The sequence below is a fragment of the Spermophilus citellus genome (assembly GCF_964194105.1).
Source record: "Spermophilus citellus genome assembly, chromosome: 3".
Classification (NCBI taxonomy): Eukaryota; Metazoa; Chordata; class Mammalia; order Rodentia; family Sciuridae; genus Spermophilus; species Spermophilus citellus.
The window spans coordinates 174,194,695-174,215,086 of NC_138184.1; the positions used below are offsets into that span (position 1 = coordinate 174,194,695).

The 20,392-nt window shown below is 32.9% G+C and overlaps 1 protein-coding gene across 6 annotated transcripts in view; it reads left to right on the top strand.

Annotated features, from left to right (window-relative positions):
* The window catches only part of KMT2E (lysine methyltransferase 2E (inactive)), a 92,509-nt gene that overhangs the window by 46,983 nt on the left and 25,134 nt on the right, over positions 1-20,392 (top strand). For all 6 annotated transcript variants that reach the window (XM_081286023.1, XM_081286024.1, XM_081286025.1 and 3 more), the window contains 8 exons: positions 4,447-4,561; positions 5,728-5,957; positions 9,215-9,295; positions 12,432-12,490; positions 13,446-13,618; positions 17,666-17,704; positions 19,293-19,523; positions 19,631-19,761. In XM_081286023.1, the coding sequence (XP_081142149.1) occupies positions 4,447-4,561; positions 5,728-5,957; positions 9,215-9,295; positions 12,432-12,490; positions 13,446-13,618; positions 17,666-17,704; positions 19,293-19,523; positions 19,631-19,761 (1,059 nt within the window). The remainder of the gene's footprint in view (positions 1-4,446; positions 4,562-5,727; positions 5,958-9,214; positions 9,296-12,431; positions 12,491-13,445; positions 13,619-17,665; positions 17,705-19,292; positions 19,524-19,630; positions 19,762-20,392) is intronic.

Genomic DNA, 20,392 nt, shown 5'->3' on the forward strand with positions numbered 1-20,392 from the left:
CTGCACCAATTTGCAGTCCCACCAGCAATGTACAAGAGTACCCTTTTCCCCACATCCTCGCCAGCACTTGTTGTTTGACTTCGTAATGGCTGCCAGTCTTACTGGAGTGAGATGGTATCTTAGGGTGGTTTTGATTTGCATTTCTCTGACTGCTAGAGCCCATCCCCCATTTTCCCCCTGCGATGCTGGGTATCAAACCCAGGGCCTCATGCATCCCAGGCAAATGTTCTGCCACTGAGCCACATCCCAGCTCCCCTCTATTATAGGAGGTTTGTATATTACCTAATTTTGAGAAACTGCTAAATGAATAAACACTACTCTGAAGTCTAACTGACCTCTCCATACTCCTTGAAGAGTTGTTTTCCTATCTCCTTGCATATGCATGGGGTATTGCCTTTCTCCATTGTTACTACAGTTTTTATAGGATTTTTTTCAATAGAACATATATCTGGTCAAAACCCTGTGTATCTTTCAGAAATGTTCCCATCTCAGTGAAACTTCATGATGTTCTTTATTCTTCTTATTGTTCAAGTAGCCTTATTCTTCTCTTGAACTCCTTAGAGTCTATACCCTAGAAATTTGATCTTTTGCAACTCCAGTGAAGTTTTATTAGGTTTAAACCAAACATTGAAATTTACTTGATGCCTGTCTGCATGATATATTGGAGAGGAATGACAGCTTGTCAGAGTTTAGCATCAGTGTTTTTCTTCAGTGTAGAAGCATGCAGCAGTTCACGTAGGAGTATTGTCAGCCATCCAGGACCCATTTTCTTTGGTTTCTCAGGTGACAGGTCAGGTACAAGAAAGAGAAGTTCAAATCCATAACATCCTCATATTAAGTAGGAATAGTTCTTTTAGTCCAGAAACAATTTACCAATCAAATGCCTAACAGGTGTATTGTAAAATAATGAATCAGGTTTTATGGGGAACAGAAATAGAAAGTTAAATTACGATCAAAAACTCATATAGAAGAGGAAGGAGTTTTGTTAAATATTTACCCATATCTATTTTGTGGTATTTTACCCTGCTTTTGCATTGTATGATAATTTTTGTATACCTCTTTATTTCTGCTGCTCCTGATTCTACTCTCAAGGTCAGAAACTCTATGAGAATATGTCTTTCTTTATAATATCTGTGGTCTAACCAGGTGTGAATGGTGCATGCCTATAATTCTTGCTACTGGGGAGGCTGATGCAGGAGGATCATGAGTTCAAAGCCAGTCTCAACAACTTAGTGAGATCCTCTCTCAAAAAATTAAAAGAAAAACAAACAAAAAAAATGGACTGAGGATGTGGCTCAGTAAGTGTACCTAGGTTCAATTCCTGGCAAACCACTGCTCCCCCGCCCCCACCTCCACAGGTGTGTGTGTGTGTGTGTGTGACTGTGGTCTAAAAGCTTACCTTATATACATGGTAAGCATCATTGCTAAACTCCACTTATTTCTCTAATTTTTTTGCTAGGAGTTGAACCAAGGACTTCCATACATGCTAGGCATGCTCTCCATCAATGAGCTGTATCCCCAGCCCTTACTTACTTACTTACTTACTTACTTACTTATTTATTTTAGGGCCTCAAGTTGCTGAGGCTTTATTTTTTTTAATATATATATTTTTAGTTGTGGATGAGCCTTCATTTATTTATTTATTTTTATGTGGTGTTGAGAATCGAACCCAGTGTCTCACACATGCTAGGCAAGTGCTCTACCACTGAGTCACAACCCTAGCCCCCTGAGGCTGGGTTTGAACTTTTGAGCCTTCTTCTTCAGCCTCCTGAGTTACTAGGATTACAGGTGTGCACCACCGTGCCAAACTTCCCAGCCCTTTTTATTTTATTTTGAGATAAGATCTCAATAAATTGCCAGGCTGGCTTTGAACTTGGGATCCTCTTGCCTGAACCTTCTGCATAGCTGTAGGCAAGCATCACCATGCCCAACTTCTGTATAGTTTTTAAAGGACACAATTGAAATAATCAAAGGCAGCTTGGCAATGTGTATCAGTTTTATGTGCATTTACCCTTTTTTGTTCAGCATTGTGCCTCCAGGGATTTATGTTGTTTAAATACTATATATGCAGAAAAGATATATGAAGGAGGTGTACAAGTGCAGTGATAGTTTTAACTGTAAGAAATGGAAATAATTTGTTAGGATAGTTGTTAAGTTGTAGTTCATTCATATCATGAAATAAGCAATTATTACCAAGAATAAGGTAGGTAGATGCATATTGTCATTTAAAGCAATTTGTTCATATAGTCCTAGTTTTCAAAAACAAAAATTACATAGGTATTTATGGATAGAAATATTTAGAGGGGGATACATGGCAGTATCAATGTGGAAATGTTTGGGGATCAGGTAGTCTTTTCTTATGTACTTCTGTATTTAAATTTTATAGTAGTAATTGAGTGTGATGTCCCATAACAGTAATCCTAGCAACTGGGGAGGCTGAGGCAGTAGGATGTCAAGTTCCAGACCAGCCTTAGCAATATGAGGCCTTAAGCCATTTAACTGAGACTCAGTCTCAAAATAAAAATTTAAAGGGCTGGGGATGTAGGTGTGCTGTAAAGCCTCCCTGGGTTCAATCCCAGTACACACACACACACACACACACACACACACACACACGTATATTGATTAGCAGGTATTCATTTTGAAACTAAGAGATTTAACAGTATATATATTAGAGTAGAATTAGTCTAAAAAAGTATTCAGAAAATATTGGAGACTCTTCTTTTTGTAATCTTCTGTACCATTGAATAACCTCAGTTTGTGCCTCTTTCTGGCACATTGGGTCTCACAACAGCAGCTACTTAGATCAAAAGCGAAACTTTTTAAAACAGGAACAGTATATTAAACAGTCGATTATACATATTCTTTTTTATGCTGTTGATCTTGTGACCATTAAGTTACTATAAATAGTGCAAATAGTACTGAATTCTAAGGAACAGTTGTGAATAAGTAGTAGTATAAGGATTGTCATGAAAAAAATCATGTCAAGTAGTAGACAAAGTATTATAAAATATGGACACAGAAACAGTTTATAGCAGATATAGTATTATAAAATATGGGCACATAAACAGTTTGTATATATGAGGAGAGATTAATTTAAGACATAGATTAACTCCCACATTCATCAGCAAAAATTAGCCAAAGAAGGGCTTAGGAGATTTTGCATGAGTAATGAAGACAGGAAAGGGATGTATGTAAAATACTAAGGCAGGGACCTTACAAGTAAACAACAGTTGGGAGTTGTTATTCCCAGTTTTATCATTAGTTGATAAGTCACTATCACTAAACTGTTACCAGGCTAAAACTACAGATCATCTGATGCAGGCTGCTGCTCATGTTTTTTCTTCTATAAATCCTGGTTCATTGTGAGGTTTCCTAACTTCCTAATATGGCCTGATGTTCTCAGTTATGTCTCAGTACACTGAAAATATACATAGTTTTTAGCATATTGAAACACTTACTTCACATTCAGGTCAAGGTCTGTATAGATTTAACATGTGCTTAGTAATGCTTAAATTATTCCCACCACTCCTCTCCACCCATATGCTTAGTTGTTCCCACTGTCACTCTATGTGTATGTGTTTTGCTACCCAGGGTCACTTTACCACTCAGCTATATCCCCAGCCCTTTTTATTTTTTATTTTGAGAGAAGTCAGTAAGTCACCCAAGCTGGCCTTGAACTTGAGATCTGTTTGCCTCAGACGCCTGAATAGCTGGGATATAGGTGTGTACCACTACACCTAACTGCCAGTGGATATAGTAATAATAATATTTGGTTTTTAGTAATTTTTTTTGGTGGGGAGGATGCTGGGGGTTAAATTCAAGTGTGCTTACCACTGAGCCAGCCCTACACCCATCCACCTTTATTTTTCCAATTTTTAAAAATTTATTTCTCTTTTGGTACCAGGGATGTAATGTAACTCAGGAGTGCTTTACCACTAACTCACATCCCCAGCTCTTTTTATAGAAATTACTATCTTTCTATCTTCCTTTGGCCTCATTAAGTAGCTGAGGCTGGCCTTGAACTTCAATCCTCCTGCCTCAGCTTCCTGAGTCGCTGAGATTACGGATGTGAGAAACCAGGCCTGCCTGGCCAAAATTTTGAGATAGGGTTTCCTGAGTTGCTGAGGCTGGCTTTGAATTTGTAATCCTCCTGAGTAGCTGTGATTAGAGGCATGTGCCATTATGCCTGACTGTAGTAAACTTTTTTAATGATAGGAAAAGCATATTTGAACTTGAAGTAGGAAATTTATTTTACTTAAATAAAAGTTCTGCTATGACACGGAATATACATACGATGTATCTTATCCACAAGATATCTACTTACTTTATAGACATTTTATTTGTATTGCCAATGTTTAAGTAGTATTTGTCATATAAAATTAATTCAAAGAAGGGGGAAAAAGAATGGGATTCTCATTAATGAAACTTTTTTTTTCCCCCCAGACCAGAATCCGTAGAAGCTAGCCCTGTGGTAGTTGAGAAATCCAACAGTTATCCCCACCAGTTATATACCAGCAGCTCACATCATTCACACAGTTACATTGGTTTGCCCTATGCGGTAAGTGTCAAACATTTCTCTGGAAGAATTTCTAAAATTTAGAGGTTGAAACAAAATGGTCTGGTCTTATGCTTAAAATGGAATATTTTATTTATTTTTTTAATATTTATTTTTTTAGTTTTAGGTGGACACAATGTCTTTATTTTTTATTTTTATGTGATGTTGAGGATTGAACCCAGTGCCCTGCGCATGCCAGGGGCTCGCTACTGCTTGAGCCACATCCTCAGCCCCTTAAAATGGAATATTTTAAATGCACATTTGTTTCATATAATCTAAAGAATATAGATATATACTATGTAGTTTTATAAGAGGAATCTTCCTAAAGATTTTAATATTATTATTTTGCAATTATGCTAATAGTACTTTATGTTACATTTCTTTCCCATGAGTCAGGTTACATTGTGTTATTTGCTGTTAATTCTAAATTATATAGTAATTTACATGTTTATGAAATGTAGTTTTCATTTGTTGAGCACTTGTTATGTGCCAGGCTTTATGCTAAGCATTTGTATATACAGTGTCTCATTTAATCCTCAGAAAGAACCTCTTGATATCTGGTTTGCATCCCTATTTTTTATCTGAGAAAGTGAAACCTTCTCTAAGTTAATTTATTCAGTATTGCATACCTAATAAGAGCCAGAGATTAGATCTAGTTTCAGAACTGGAAGTATTTGTGGTATTATGAAGGTACAATTGTGAGAAATTTTATTACTTGAACCAAAGTAAAGATTACCAAATTTTTAAAAACCCTATGTTATATAATTAGAGATAGTATATCTTCTGTTGTTGTTTCTATTATTCTTAGTTTCTGTATTCTTGGAAATTTTAATTTTTTTTCACCTTTATTCTCATGTCCTGCACCTGCTTTCATCTTGAAGGTAAAGCTGTGTGACCAGAGGACTATTATGATGTCTTTTGATTTGGGGGTCAGGGTGACATTGATGTGAAGATGATCTCCCCAACCTTGTAGATAGCTATATTCACTTACCATTGTTTTAATATATTGCTTAATCAAGTTATTTTTTTTTAATGGTATTCAGGAAGAGTTGAGCCAGTTTCACATCTCTTTTGAGTTATAAAATTAAGGGTTAAATTTTGTTTAAATTTCTTAGGGCATATTGTTGAAATTAAATAATATCATTTTATTTTTGTGTTCCATTATCCAGGACCATAATTATGGTGCTCGTCCTCCTCCAACACCTCCAGCTTCCCCTCCTCCATCAGTTCTTATTAGCAAAAATGAAGTAGGCATATTTACCACTCCTAATTTTGATGAAACTTCCAGTGCTACTACAATCAGCACATCTGAGGATGGAAGTTATGGTACTGATGTAACCAGGTGCATATGTGGTTTTACACATGATGATGGATACATGATCTGTTGTGACAAATGCAGGTAAAGTATTTCACAACATTATTATTTTTTGAATGCTCCTAACCTTTGCCAATTTGGAAGAGATGACTAGAGCCACTTTTGAAGGAATTTATGATTACATTTTTTAAAGTTGGACTTCTATTATTGATGCAGTTCATTTTGTTTTTAGAAAAAGCTCATGTCAACAAAAGCTGTCTCCCAATCTATGAGAAATCCCTATTGTAAATTGAGTAATAGATAATCAGTTCTGAATTATATTTATATAGGATCATCTCTTTTCACTTAGTTCAGTAGCAATATAAGTACTTAGAGGAGTAGATAAGACAGAGAGGGAAATTATGTCCTTTGAGTTTCCTTTGCAATTATTTGTGCTGTGTAGTCAACTGTGATTTTCCATTTTGGGGGAATTAAACATTTTGATTGATGTTTATTTGACCTGACTCTCTCACCTCCTTTTGACTTGAACCTTGCAGCACTCTGGAGTCTTCTTGTACCAGAACCACAGTCTCCCCTCCCCCAACCCTGATTCAACCACCAAGAAAGGCCTCCTCCCCTAGAGAAGGTGTGATTGGGACAGAAAGTGGGGTTTTGTTTCACTTGGGTTATTTATTTATTTATTTTTTGTGGGAGGGACTTTGGGAGGATGGAGAGGGAACAGTAGGATTTCAGCCTTAAAAGTTATTGAGTCCATCCCCTACTTAGGGTGGGGAGTAGAGAGAATTTAGGCAATAGAAGGCAAGAAAGTTTGGTAGCTTTATAGGATTTCCTGAGTTTGCTCCTTATGGCTTACTTGATTTGAAGTAGCATGGCTTATATCCATATTTGAATGTAATACCCATTAAAAGATGCATCCTAGACCCTAATACAAATTAGTCTGCATTATTTATAAAATGTTCCCACCCAGTAAGTTAAGTGATTCAGAGTTGCATATTATTAATATAAACTTGCAGTTAAAGGTAATATTTTAAAAAGCTCAATTTATTTTTGTCCCCAAATGGTAAATTAATATGTAGAATGTGAAATTGGTATTGTATTTCTGAAAGGTTGTAATATGAATACTTTTTAGTAATAAAAATGTGGTAAATTTATTCAGGAGGTAAATTGAAAATATAAAAAATGACATATTGTTTTTCTTATATTATTGTCAATTCTTATTGTAGCCAGTCATACAAGTTTTCTCTTAACTGACCCACTGTGATAAATTACGTACCACCATGTGGCATTGTTTTTATATTAATGTATAATCTCAGCAGTGTTTTTCTTTTGATCCAGTTACAGTGATCTATGTATGATATGCAGTTATGTCTATTAGAGAGTGGTGAAATTGTTCTTAGAATTTTTTTTATATCCATCTACACATTCTTTTCTTAAAATATTTTTAGTTGTAGATGGACACAATACCTTTAGCTTTTTATGTGGTGCTGGGGATTGAACTCAGTGCCTCACATGTGCTAGGCAAGTGCTCTACCATTGAGCCACAACCCCAGCCTCATCTACATGTTCTTGAAGGACCACTTTATAGTGTTTGGATTATTCAAGGTATTTGCTTCTCAGTGACAGCTCTCTATTTTTCTTCTCTCTCTTTGCTCTTTATTGCTCAATCTGTAATGTACCATACATCTTAATATCTCTCTCACTCTTTTTTTTCTTTTTTGATGTCCTACAGATTATACCCCAAATCTTTTTTATTTAATTTTTTTTAGTTGTAGATAGACACAATATCTTTATTTTGTTTTATTTTCATATGGTGCTAAGGATCAAACACAGTGCCTCACACATGCTAGGCAAGAGCTCTCTACCACTGAGCTACAACCCTATCCCAAGGCTTAATCTTTTTATATCTTTTCCCTTTATTCTTTTTTTATGTTGCCTCTTTATATTTTTTCAATATTCCTGCTACCCATTATCATTGCTTTCAACCCTGACATCTAGAACTCTGTTCATTTATTCATTTTCTGTCTTTGTTTCTTCTGTTGTCTGGATAGCATCATTATTTAACCCTCAAATTTAATGTAATCTATTTTTCTAACCTTCATTATCATTTGACTGCTTTTGTTTTCCTTTTTCTTTCTTTGGGTACAGTGGATTGAACCCAACGGTGCTTTGCTATGAAGCTACATTCCCAGCCCTTTTTATTTTTTGAGACAGGGTCTCATTAAGTTGCTGAAGTTTTTGCTAAATTGCTGAGGCTAGCCTGGAATTTGTAATCTTCCTGCCTTAGCCTCCTGGTTGCTGGGATTACAGGTGTACAGCACTATACCTGTCTTGCCCTGTGTTTCTTTTTTACTTCTTTTATAAACATATATTCTATTACATACCTCCAAAATCTACTAGTTCTTGTCTTAAGATTCTTAGTTAAGAACAACAAAATAAGCAGTTAGTTTATTACTTTTATATTAGAAGTGGTTAATTATTATGTAAAGAATAGCTAAGACTATTTTTGCAAACAAACATACACATTATTTCAGATAATTGAAAATTTGGCAATAAAATAATAATAACAAATTGAGAAGTTTGCTGCAGGCTGGTCCATACATCATTGAAAATAATTAGGTTTAATTTCTCTCCCCAATGAATGCCTCTTGGGTTCTTTGATTTCTTTTTCTTTGTCATTATTCTAATTCTGTCCTTTTAAAGCTTAAATCTGAAATGTTGGGAAAGCCTCTAGTTTGTCTTTTTACTTCCATTTTCTTAGCTACTTTGTACTAATACTATATGCCACTGAAATTGTTAAATGTTGACAGAAGAAAATTGCATACATCCCAGTATTCCAAGTCCTATATAATCTGACTGTACTTCATTAATTCACTTTTAACCCCTCCTCTGATTTCACAAAATGATAATTCTCTTCATTTATATTGGCTACCATCTGGCCACCTTCTCCTTGTATCTGTTTATTGATAAATACAACAATGACACCTTTTCTTCCTATTTGCCAAAATGAGATTATTTTCACACCCATTATCCTCTATAGTGCTTTCCCCATGAACTTCAATTAGTGTGGACATCTCCATATTGTAATTTCTAATAACATACATAATCTTTACTTTTAGCATTTTAAAATTGTATTTGCTTTAGAAATTTATTTTTTATATCCTATTTTGCCCTCTTGTTTTGCATCTCAAAATTTTCTGTGAGGATACACTTCTGTGAATTCCTCCTAGCACCTTTTAGAATGCTATACTCAAAGTAGGCCTGCTTAAGTGGTGGTTTAAATAGAATATAAAATCTTAATTTAAGGATGGTTTTAACATTTTATATGTTTTCCTTTTTTTAAGTGTTTGGCAACATATTGATTGCATGGGGATTGATAGACAGCATATTCCTGATACCTATCTATGTGAACGTTGTCAGCCTAGGTAAGTTGCACATACATGGTAAGATTACCAGTAATTTCACTGAGCAAAATAACAAATTTATTTATGAATTCTACATTAAAGAATTAATAATTGTATTTTACTGATTTTTGAGAACATTTTCATTTTTTCTGTTTATTATTATTTTTATATCCCCAAATCTCTAAAATGAGGAAGAATCTTGTCATTTACTATATGATGTATAGTTTACTCTATAGGGATTTTACTTTATCGTGTTGGTTTCTTTTTTCACTGAAATACAAGAGTCACTGAAATACCACTTCCTTGATTACATACAGAATTTAATAGGTCTGTTATGACTCCTGTTTGTAGTATATGGTTTTCTTCTTAACCCCATTTATTTCTTATTTTATGGATATTTAGACCTATATAAAACTTAAGTAGTATAATGAGCTCATTTCCCCCACCTTGCTTCAGTAATTATCAACAATTATGTTTTGCCTGTTATTTTTACTTTAAAGATAAAATACAAGAGTTTATAGTTAAAATTACAGTTTAAATTTAGGAATACAATTTTTTATTTAATGTTTTATATTGTTTAGACATATGTCCTTTTATCATAGTTTTCAACAACACAGGAATAATATAATTAGAATATCACATGATTACTTAATTGTTTAATGTCCTACAAAAGAATAGAACAATCTCAAAAGTAATACCAACACTAGCACCATTAGTGAGATTACATAAAACTTTTTTCCTCATAGGGCATAGTTCTTAAAGAAGGTAGGGTCCATTTATTGTATTTAAAATCCTTTGAAAGAATTTCAGTGTGTTATTACAACCCAATTTATGCATACTTAAGTTTAGATTATTAGTTCTATTTTTCTGTTTAGTTTTCAGTTATTGGTGATATCACATATAGTTGGAAAATAATGCAGAAATCTTGTGTTTACTTACATAGTTTCCCTATTGGTAATATCTTGTGAAACTGTTAATTGAAAATTATAATTAGTATTTTGACATTGATACAGTCATGGAGTCAAGTACAGAGCATTTCCATCACTTCAAGGTTCCCTTATGCTGCTTTATAACCATTTCTACTCCACCCGTCCCAACTCTGACCTTTGCACACACTAATCTATAATAATATATAACCTCCATTTCTATAATTTTTGTCATTTTAAGAACGTTCCAAAAATGAAATAATATAGTTTGTGACCTCTTAGAATTGGCTTTTTCATTCAGCCGAATTCCCTGAAGAGCTATCCAATTTGTTACATGTGTTACTGTTTCATTCCTTTTTAGTGTGTGGGATGTATGTGGGGTGTGTGTGTATGTGTGTACACAGTTGTTTGTTTACACATACACAATAGTTTACATGTTTAGTTTTATAAGAACTTGTCACACTGTTTTTCATAATGGCTATCTAATTTTACGTCTTACCAGAAATGTATGAGTAATCCAGTTATTTTTTTAAACTTGTTTTTAAATTTTTATTTACTCTTATAATTATATACTTTATAATTATGTAAGATGTGCTTCTATCATTCTAAAGTCAAATATATAAAACAAGATATATTCCAGTAAGTCTAATTTCTATCCTTGCTCCTTCTACACCAGAAGTAACTATTTTTAAAAATTGATTTTTTCCTCCATTACTTGTTTTCTTTTTTTTTTTCTTTTTTTTTTTTTTTTTTTAGAGAGAGAGAGAATTTTTTAATATTTATTTTTTTTAGTTTTTGGCAGACACAACATCTTTGTATGTGGTGCTGAGGATCGAACCCGGGCCGCACACATGCCAGGCGAGCGCGCTACCACTTGAGCCACATCCCCAGCCCCCATTACTTGTTTTCTTACATGTAGATATGTACCTATATATTTGCATTTTTCCCCCTTACATAAACAGAAGCATATTACACAAAGTCCTTACATTTCTTTTTTTTTTTTTTTCCTCTTAAAAAAAATATGCTGAAGGGCTGGGGATGTTGCTCAGTGGTTAAGCACCTCTGGGTTCAATCCCCAGTACCAAAAAAATGTGCTAAAAGATCACTTCATATAGTGTATTTTTCTATACTACTACCTAGCTTCTGGACAGACTTAAGTACTATGATTTATTCAACCAGCTCCTTCTGGGAAGACATTTATTTTCAGGCTTTTGTTATTGCAAATCAAAGTGGGATTGTACTTTTAAAAGAGTAAATGTATATAAAATTTTGCCAGCTGTTGCCAAATTCCCCTCTGGTGAGAGCTATGCAGTTTTGAATTCCCTCAGTAATGCCTGTTTTCTCAAGTCTACAATAGAGTATTTGACAGACTTGGATTTTTTCACAGTTGAGAAATTGTAATCTCAGTATAGCTGTATTTCTCTCATTGTGAGTGAGACTTTTCTATGTTTTTGTTTTATTTTATGATAGTTACTAGCTTTTGATGGAATAAGTGTCTGTTGATGAATTCAGTAAGAGTAGGTTAAAAACTGACTAATAAGAGGGCAACTGATAAGCAGTTGAAAGAGATCTGCTTATCATTCTATGATAAGTAGAATTGTTATGTGTAATGCTAATAATTATGTGTCCTGGTAGACATAAAGGCAAGTCTGTTACTGAGTTATAGACATTTCAGTCCACAGCCCTTATTCTTTCATTTAAAATAATCTTGTATTATTTGGTCTCTACACTAATAAGTATATACAGTGAAAAAGTTGGGGAAAAATACTAATTTCCATGGATGATATAGGTCAAGGACAGAAGCTGTTTAAAGTTTATGACGTGTTTTGTAAAACGTTTAGTGTTTGTTATTTCAAGAGTGCAGATAATTTAAGGCATATGGTAATATGCAGTAGATACTAATTCAGTATCATAACTTAAGAAGTTTAATTTGTGATTTTAATTACATTGTTAACATTATGGGTGTTTTTTCAGTTTTTTTTTTATTGCACTGAATATTGAATTTGAAATAAATTGTGCTCCTTTCTTAGGTAAAATAGTATTTTCTAAATAGAATGAAATAGTCAGTTAATTGGCCTCTACTGCTTTAATATTAGATCATATCTAAACTGAAAGGCAAGAGAAGTTGCATGTATTTTTATTGTTGATCTTTTACTAAAAACATTTAAAAAATTCTGCATATGTAGGTTTATGAAAATCTGATCAATAATTATGTTAAAATTTTAATGTAGGAATTTGGATAAAGAGAGGGCGGTGCTACTACAACGCCGGAAAAGGGAAAATATGTCAGGTGCGTAAAAAATTTTAGTGTGATAGAGAAAATAAATGACTTGTATGGTTTTAGTTAGATATAAATACCCTATTGATGAATTTTGGTTGTATATATTATTTACAACCTCAGGTATAGATTTTAAATATTCTTTTTATGGCTCATAGATTTTGTATATTGATTTAAGGAAACATATTTGTTCTTCAGAGAGATGGCGATCCATTAGTTTATCATGTGAGATAGAATCTCTTTGCGCACGCGCATGTGCGCATGTGTGTGTGTGTGTGTGTGTGCGCGTGTGCATGTGCGTGTGTGTGTGTGTGTGTGTGTGTGTGTGTGTTGTGGGGAATTGAACCCAGGGCTTTGTGCATGCAAGACAAGCATTCTACCAAATAAGCTATATCCCCAGCCCCTCCTTCATTTTTAAAGACAATTTCCTAAATTCTATATAAGATTTGCCATGCTTTCATTTTGGTTTAAAATATGTTTGGGTTAAAACCAGTACAACTGGTTTTGAATATTCACAGTTTATTTTGCAGTTCCTCCTTGATGGACATTTTGGTTCTTTTTCATTATTTTTGTTTTTAAACCCCCCTTTTTTTGGCTAGATCCCTAGAAATAGAAGTCCTGATCAAAGAATAAGTGTATTTAGTTTTTCAAGGTGTGGCTAAATTCCTCTCCATAGGGAATTTTGAATTGCCACTGCTAATGTATGGTATTGCCTGTTTCTTTCCTCATTCACACAACCAGAGTTTTGTTGTCAGACTTTTGGATCCTTTGTAGGTTAATGTGTAAGAAATGACATTTGTAGTTTGTATTTAAATGTACCATCTTCTTATGAGTGAGGTGAATAAAGAAATTAAAAAGTATGTTTATTCTTTAGAAAAACAGAGATAATACTGTGTCATGTGGAATGATGTTTTACTCTTTGAAATAGAAGTATTAAATGTCCAATAATTTCATTTTGCATTTGAAGATGGTGATACCAGTGCAACTGAGAGTGGTGATGAAGTTCCTGTGGAATTATACACTGCATTTCAACATACTCCAACTTCAATTACTTTAACTGCTTCAAGAGTTTCCAAGGTCAATGATAAAAGAAGGAAAAAAAGTGGGGAGAAAGAACAAAACATTTCAAAATGTAAAAAAGTACGTTTGCTTCTTTTTAAAATGAGTAGATAAAATAGTATATAGGGGAATGAGTTTTATAGTAAAGGGAGAGTAATGAATTATAGCTAAACAGATATAGCAAAATCTAAACAAACATTTAATATATTTAGTGTGTTTTGAAGATTGAAGTGGAATAGAAATTTTGCAAACTGCTTGAAATTGTCACTCTGATAAAGTCTGAGCATAAAATACAAGATTGCTATTTTAGAAAACAAATTACAGTCTTAAATTTGTAATAACTTGTAACTGTTAAGGAAGCATGTGATGGTTGTTTATACCTACTCTTCTCTATTTGAATACTATCTGATTATTTTAATAAGGCTTCCTGTTTGAATTTCTTACCACTTAGGTTTTTTTTCCACTTAATATTCTAAGATCTGAAGGCAAAAGAGTATCTATTAGCTAAGTTTTCGTTAAATTTGTTAATAAAATTTTATTAGTGACAGATCACATATATGATTATGATCCCAAAAGATTATAAAGGGAAAACTTCCATCATCTAGTATTTTCATTGTATGTTTTCTATGTTTAAATACAAAAATACTTCATTATATTGCAGTTGCCTACAGTAACATGCTGTACACATTGCAGTCTATGATCAATAAGTAGGCTCTGCTCTGCTCTTCTTTGTAGGTTTGTGCAAGTATACTGTGTGGTGTTTGCAATAAGGACAAAATAGCTCAGTGATGCGTTTCTCAGAATGTATCCCTGTCATTAAGCAATATGTGACTGTAATTGCTAGTAAAGGTTTTTGTCATACACTGTAAAAAATATTTTTCCTAATGACTATCTTGTTACAGAGTGAAATTTTATGAAATCAGGACTTCAAAATAAAGGTTTTTGTTTCCTTAAGTAATATTTTATGATACACTTATTTAATAGGCAGCATGTACTTTTAAATACATTTTTCATTTTCAAATTTCCTCTCCCTGTTTAAAATCAGCTTGATTATCTTAGCAGTTTTCATGTACATATCTCCCTCATTTTCTGTTATTCTTTTATATTTTATCCAGTCTGGACAATTCATTTTTGGCACATTCTACCCACACTTGCTGAACATGCTTCACCATTTGGAATATTCTTCTCTCCATCTTGATCTTTTTATTCTACTATATATAGTAAGGCCCATCTCAAGTACTATTATTTCCATGAAATTTGCTCTTCTACTATCAAATATAATCTTTCTTTGCATTCTGTCATGGCACTTGGACCTTTTATTCTTGAACTTAACCACATTTTCCCTTATTTCATTACGATGTTCCTCATCTCTTAGATTGTAATTTATACAAAGAGAGATTGTTAGGTGTTTTTGTAGTTTAGAGTCCTATTAGCAATTAGCATTTTAGGGTCAGTACTTTATCACTACTCATTAGAGTGACAATTTCAAACACTTTGCAAAATTTCTATTCCACTTCAATCTTTAAACATTTAGCAATTCACTAGACGTTAAGATGTTAACACACCTTTTTGTCTACTACTTTCAAATCTTATGATTTCTTTTTTGTTTATTTTATAAAAGTTAACTTGGAAATTTCTTATGTTTCTGTTCTACATCTTTGGTTTAATACAGCATAGATTCTGTATTTTCTCTGGCTGGAATGCCTTGGGTATTTGAAAAAAGTAAACTCTGAGTCTTGATTATGTCTCATTTACTTTTAAAACATTGTGGTATATTTAAAAGGGAAGAGATTTTTCTCTGGCATTTAAGTTAGTAACAGGGTGTTAAAAAAAAAAAAGAATCCAGGAACTGGCCACTAAAGTTAACTAGTTTATTATTCTGCTAAGATTTAATTATAGTTTGGGGGCAGTATGTAATATAAAGTATATAGCAAAGGATATAATTTTGCTTTACATTCAGCATACTCTGAAGGCAAATTGTTCAAAGTAAGAATAGATTTAGCAAAAAATATTCTGGACAGATTTATTTTATATTCACAAAATCCTAGTAAGATATTTTTGGTATTTTAGCAATTCACTGCTTTTACTTCTCTTATAGATTGAGCATCCCAAATCTAGAAATTTGAAATGCTACAAAATCTGAAATGGAACTTAAAAATTTCAGGTTTTAGATTTTCAGGTTAGGGATGCCTAATTTTCAGATTACATAAATGCAAATGTTTTTCAAAATTCCAGTCTGAAAATCTTCTGGTCTTAAGTACTTTGAGTAAGGGATACTCAACCTATACCATTTTCTTTCACTGTTTCCTCTGTACACCAAAGTTGACTCTTCCTTACTCCTTGTTTACATTTTTTTTTTTTTTTTGGTATCAGCACAGCGAAATACACAAGCTCTAAAATCTTTTAAGTCACCTTTAGTCTTGATATACAGATTTATCTTCAAAAGCTGTATAAATGTCTCTTTGGTGTATTTTTTCCTCTTTTCACTTCTACAAACCCAGTCTAAGCTACTATTATCTCATAGTAGTACAATAATTATCTTTTTAAATTTTTTATCTTTTTATTTTTAAAAATTTTTTTATCTTTACCCCTTCAATCCATTATGCACTTGGATATCAGATTCCCTATAAATATCACTTTTGTATCCTTTCTATGCTCAGAAATAAGGATTTTCATTAATAGTAAAGAGCAAATATAGTATTTAAGTCAGAATCATAAAGTCTTTTTCAATAAGCCTTCCATGACCTGCTTTGATATTATTTTAGCCAATCCTTTATCACACTACTTTTCAATAGGTAAGAGTGATAGTATATTAATTTTTCCTTGAACTTGGCAATTTCTTCCTATTTCATGCATTCTTAGTTTTTTTGTACTCCCAGGATTGTATTTCTTTCATTTGTTCATCTGTCTGGATATATGCATTCTCAAAGTCCACCTAACTTTTTCAAGGTTGCTCTTTTCTAATATATTGCCTACGTACAGATTTAACACTTAAATTTATGTTTAGATTTATCTAGCTATCTCTAGGTATATTTTTGTTAGTCTCTCTAGATAGACTTTACACTTTGGGATGAAGAATTAACAAGATAGTAATTAAGTCTTAAGTAACTCAAGATCTTGCAATTAGTGTGGCCTCAGTAAATATTTATTGAATAAATGCACTTCTGTTTACCACAGAGCTTATTATTTAAGCCGAATTAAGGGTTCAAATATTTCTTGCTAGCTAGTTGCCTTAGAGAATTAAAATTATAACATTTCCCTCCCAAACATCTCATCATTTTAACCAAATTATTACAGCATTTCTAATATCTTACCAATTTTTTCACAAAAATTTCTTTACAATTGTAATACTTATTTATGTATTTATAGTTGCCATTGGACCTTTATTTTATTTATTGATACTCGGTGCTGAGAATCAAACCAAGTGCCTCACACATGCTAGGAAGGCACTCTGCCACTGAGCCACAACCCCAGCCCTGTAATATTTATTTATTTATTAAAAAAATTTTTTTAGTTATACATGGGCACAATATCTTTATTTATTTTTATGTGGTGCTGAGGATCGAACCCAGGGTCCCACACGTAAGAGGCATGTGCTCTACCATTGAACCACAACCCCAACCCCTGTAATATTTATTTTTAATTAGAAATTACAAGTATGTGCTACTGCACCCAGCATATTTTTTTTTGAGTTTTTAGTTTCCACACAAAAACATAAGAGTCGTACATATTCATGGTATACCATGTAATGGTAAAGTTTAAATCAACATTTGTCATTTCTTTGTGGTGAAAACTTTCAAAACCTCTTCTTCAAGCTTTTTGAAATGTACATTAAATAATTGAGTCTGTGGTTACCATACTATGCAAGAGTTATGGTTATAATATTGAGAACATAGAATATTTGGAAAGTTTTATCTGATCATCATATATACATACTTTTATATTCTAAATACTCTGCATTATATTTGTGATAGAATAACATTCTAGTACATTTATTTATTTCAAATTCTCCAAGTTTTACTGGTTATCAGTTTTTTTCCCTTAACTATAATACTTCAGTGAACCAGTTGATTCTTAATTATATCCAGCTTTTAAAACAACTAACCCAGAATTCCATGCTTATTTTAGGCCTTTCGTGAAGGATCTAGAAAGTCATCAAGAGTTAAGGTAAATACATTACATTTAAGGAGTTTATTTAAGTGGCTGCTTGTCTTTTTGCTCTCTTCATTGTGCACCATTTCATCGCTTATCTTACAAGAAGTGGGACCTTAGAATTCTAATTGAATTAATAAATCACTGTTGTTGTTTATTAATACTATGGAAACATGAATCAAAGGGGGTGGTGGCAGGGTAGGGTGGTACAAGCCTATAATTTCAGCAACTCTGGAAGCTGAGGCAGGAGAATTGCAAATTGGAGGCCAACTGTGGTAGCTTAGTAAGACCCTGTTTCAAAATAAGAAGAAGAAAGACTGAGGATGCAGCTTAGTGGTTTTGATCCTCAGTACCCCCTCCAAGTGTATATTCATAATTTCTAATAGTAAAATTGGAGTAATTAGAATTTTATTTATCACTGCATTTTATGTCTCCCATAGTACTTTATATTCGTTTTCTATACACATGAATACAGAATTACATTTGGGAAATTGAGATTTTACTTTTGCATAGTTTGATTCTTAAGGTAGACAAGTCAGCTGTACCATAAAAGCATGAGTCTCACTATGTAAATACAAACTAGTCACATGTACCTTAAATTAATTAGAACACAGTCCCCTTGTTGAGAGCAAAACTCTCTTCTTTTGGCTTCTGATATCTAGATTTTTGTTAGGTCACAGAGGTAACTATATAGTGTTATTAAAGCTTTCTGGGTTAGGTAGTAAAGGATAACAAGTTTCTTTTTTAAAAAAATATTTATTTTTTAGTTGTAGTTGGTCACAATACCTTTATTTCACTTATTTATTTTTATGTGGTGCTGAGGATTGAACACAGAGTCCCATGCATGCGAGACGAGTGCTCTACCGCTGAGCCACAACCCCAGCCCCAGGATAACAAGTGTCTTAAGTAGTTGAACATTAAGTAGGATGTGGGGAGTTTGTTATAGTATATTTTTTGTTCCATGGTATAAAGCATAATAATTATTCGTTATGTCACGTTTCTAGAAAACACATCATGAAACTATAATTTTTATCTCAAGAATATTACAACATGGTGTCATTCAGCATATGCAAGTCCCACATTTCATAAAATATTCTTTATATGATAAAGTTGAAGATTTATATTTTATTCTATTAACTTGAACTTTAGGAATTTTCTCTGACAGAATAAAGAGATCTGAAAAGTTTTTTGATTAGTTACTGGCAAATCTTATTACCTCAGTACTAGGCTTCATGAGGAAGGAACATTTTTTATTTTACTGAAATACTTTCCTTTAGTACATAAAGAGATGAGTTAGGAATGCAAAAATTTTTCAAATTCTTTGTGAATATTAGAAAATATATTTTAACTTGAAGATCATGTTTGAAAGTCATTACAATTCAAATAAATAATTCTGTAGTAAACTTTATAAAGTTCAAGATATATAAAGTTCAAATGTGGTAGGATAATTTCTGGTCTTTTTGCTTGGATCAACTTAGAAAGCTAAACATTTTCCAGTCCAGTTTATATTAATTTTTAATGTATATTGCCATTAATTCTGTGTATGTTTGTGTATGTAACTACTTAAGTTCAAACAGTAATACTTACTTTGCTGTGATTTTAGGGTTCAGCTCCAGAAATTGATCCTTCATCTGATGGTTCAAATTTTGGATGGGAGACAAAAATCAAAGCATGGATGGATCGATATGAAGAGGCAAACAATAACCAATATAGTGAGGGTGTCCAGAGGGAGGCACAAAGAATAGCTCTTAGATTAGGCAGTGGAAATGATAAAAAAGACATGAATAAATCAGAATTGAACACCAACAATTTACTCTTCAAACCTCCTGTAGAGGTAAATATATTGTCAAAAAATTATAAAAACCCTTTTTATGCTATATATCTTCAGTTAGACTGAAAGCAACCAAGTGTAATTCATGTCAACATATACTCTGATTTTAGAGCCATATACAAAAGAATAAAAAAATTCTGAAATCTGCCAAAGATTTGCCTCCTGATGCACTTATCATTGAATACAGAGGGAAGTTTATGTTGAGAGAACAGTTTGAAGCAAATGGATATTTCTTTAAAAGGTATCTTTATTTTTTCCTCACCTGTTCCTTTTTTTGTAGTTAAATATTGTATTTATGGATATTTAGATGCTCTGATTATATGTACTTTTTGTTTCCTGACATGATCATTTCAGTATTAAAGTGTAGTGTGGTTGACTAGTGTGACTAATATAACTTTTGAACTGTGATAACATTCACCAAAGAAAAACACAAAGATGTTTCTCAGTTTCTTACCAATCTTTGCCTTGTTGAAAATTTTAAAATAGTTCACTTGAAAGAAAAATCAAGGGGCTGGGATTGTAGCTCTGTGGTCGAGTGCTTGCCTAGCATGAGAGGGGCTGGATTCTATCCTCAGCACCACATAAAAATAAATGAATAAAAAGGGTATTGTGTTCATGTACAACTACAAATATTTTTTTTAAAAAGATAAGACCAAAATAGTTTGGATCGATTACCTGATAGTACCAGGAATCCTTTCTATAGTAGACCTGTGCTAATTCCTTGTAACATAATTACTAGCACCTGAAAATACCATGGTGACCACAGGCAAATCTCCTTCCCCTTTTTTTAGACAGTGTTAGATTTGATTCCTATATTTTTGCCACCACTTTAGCTTTGGTGGCATTGGAATGGTTTTGGAGGCCTCTTATGT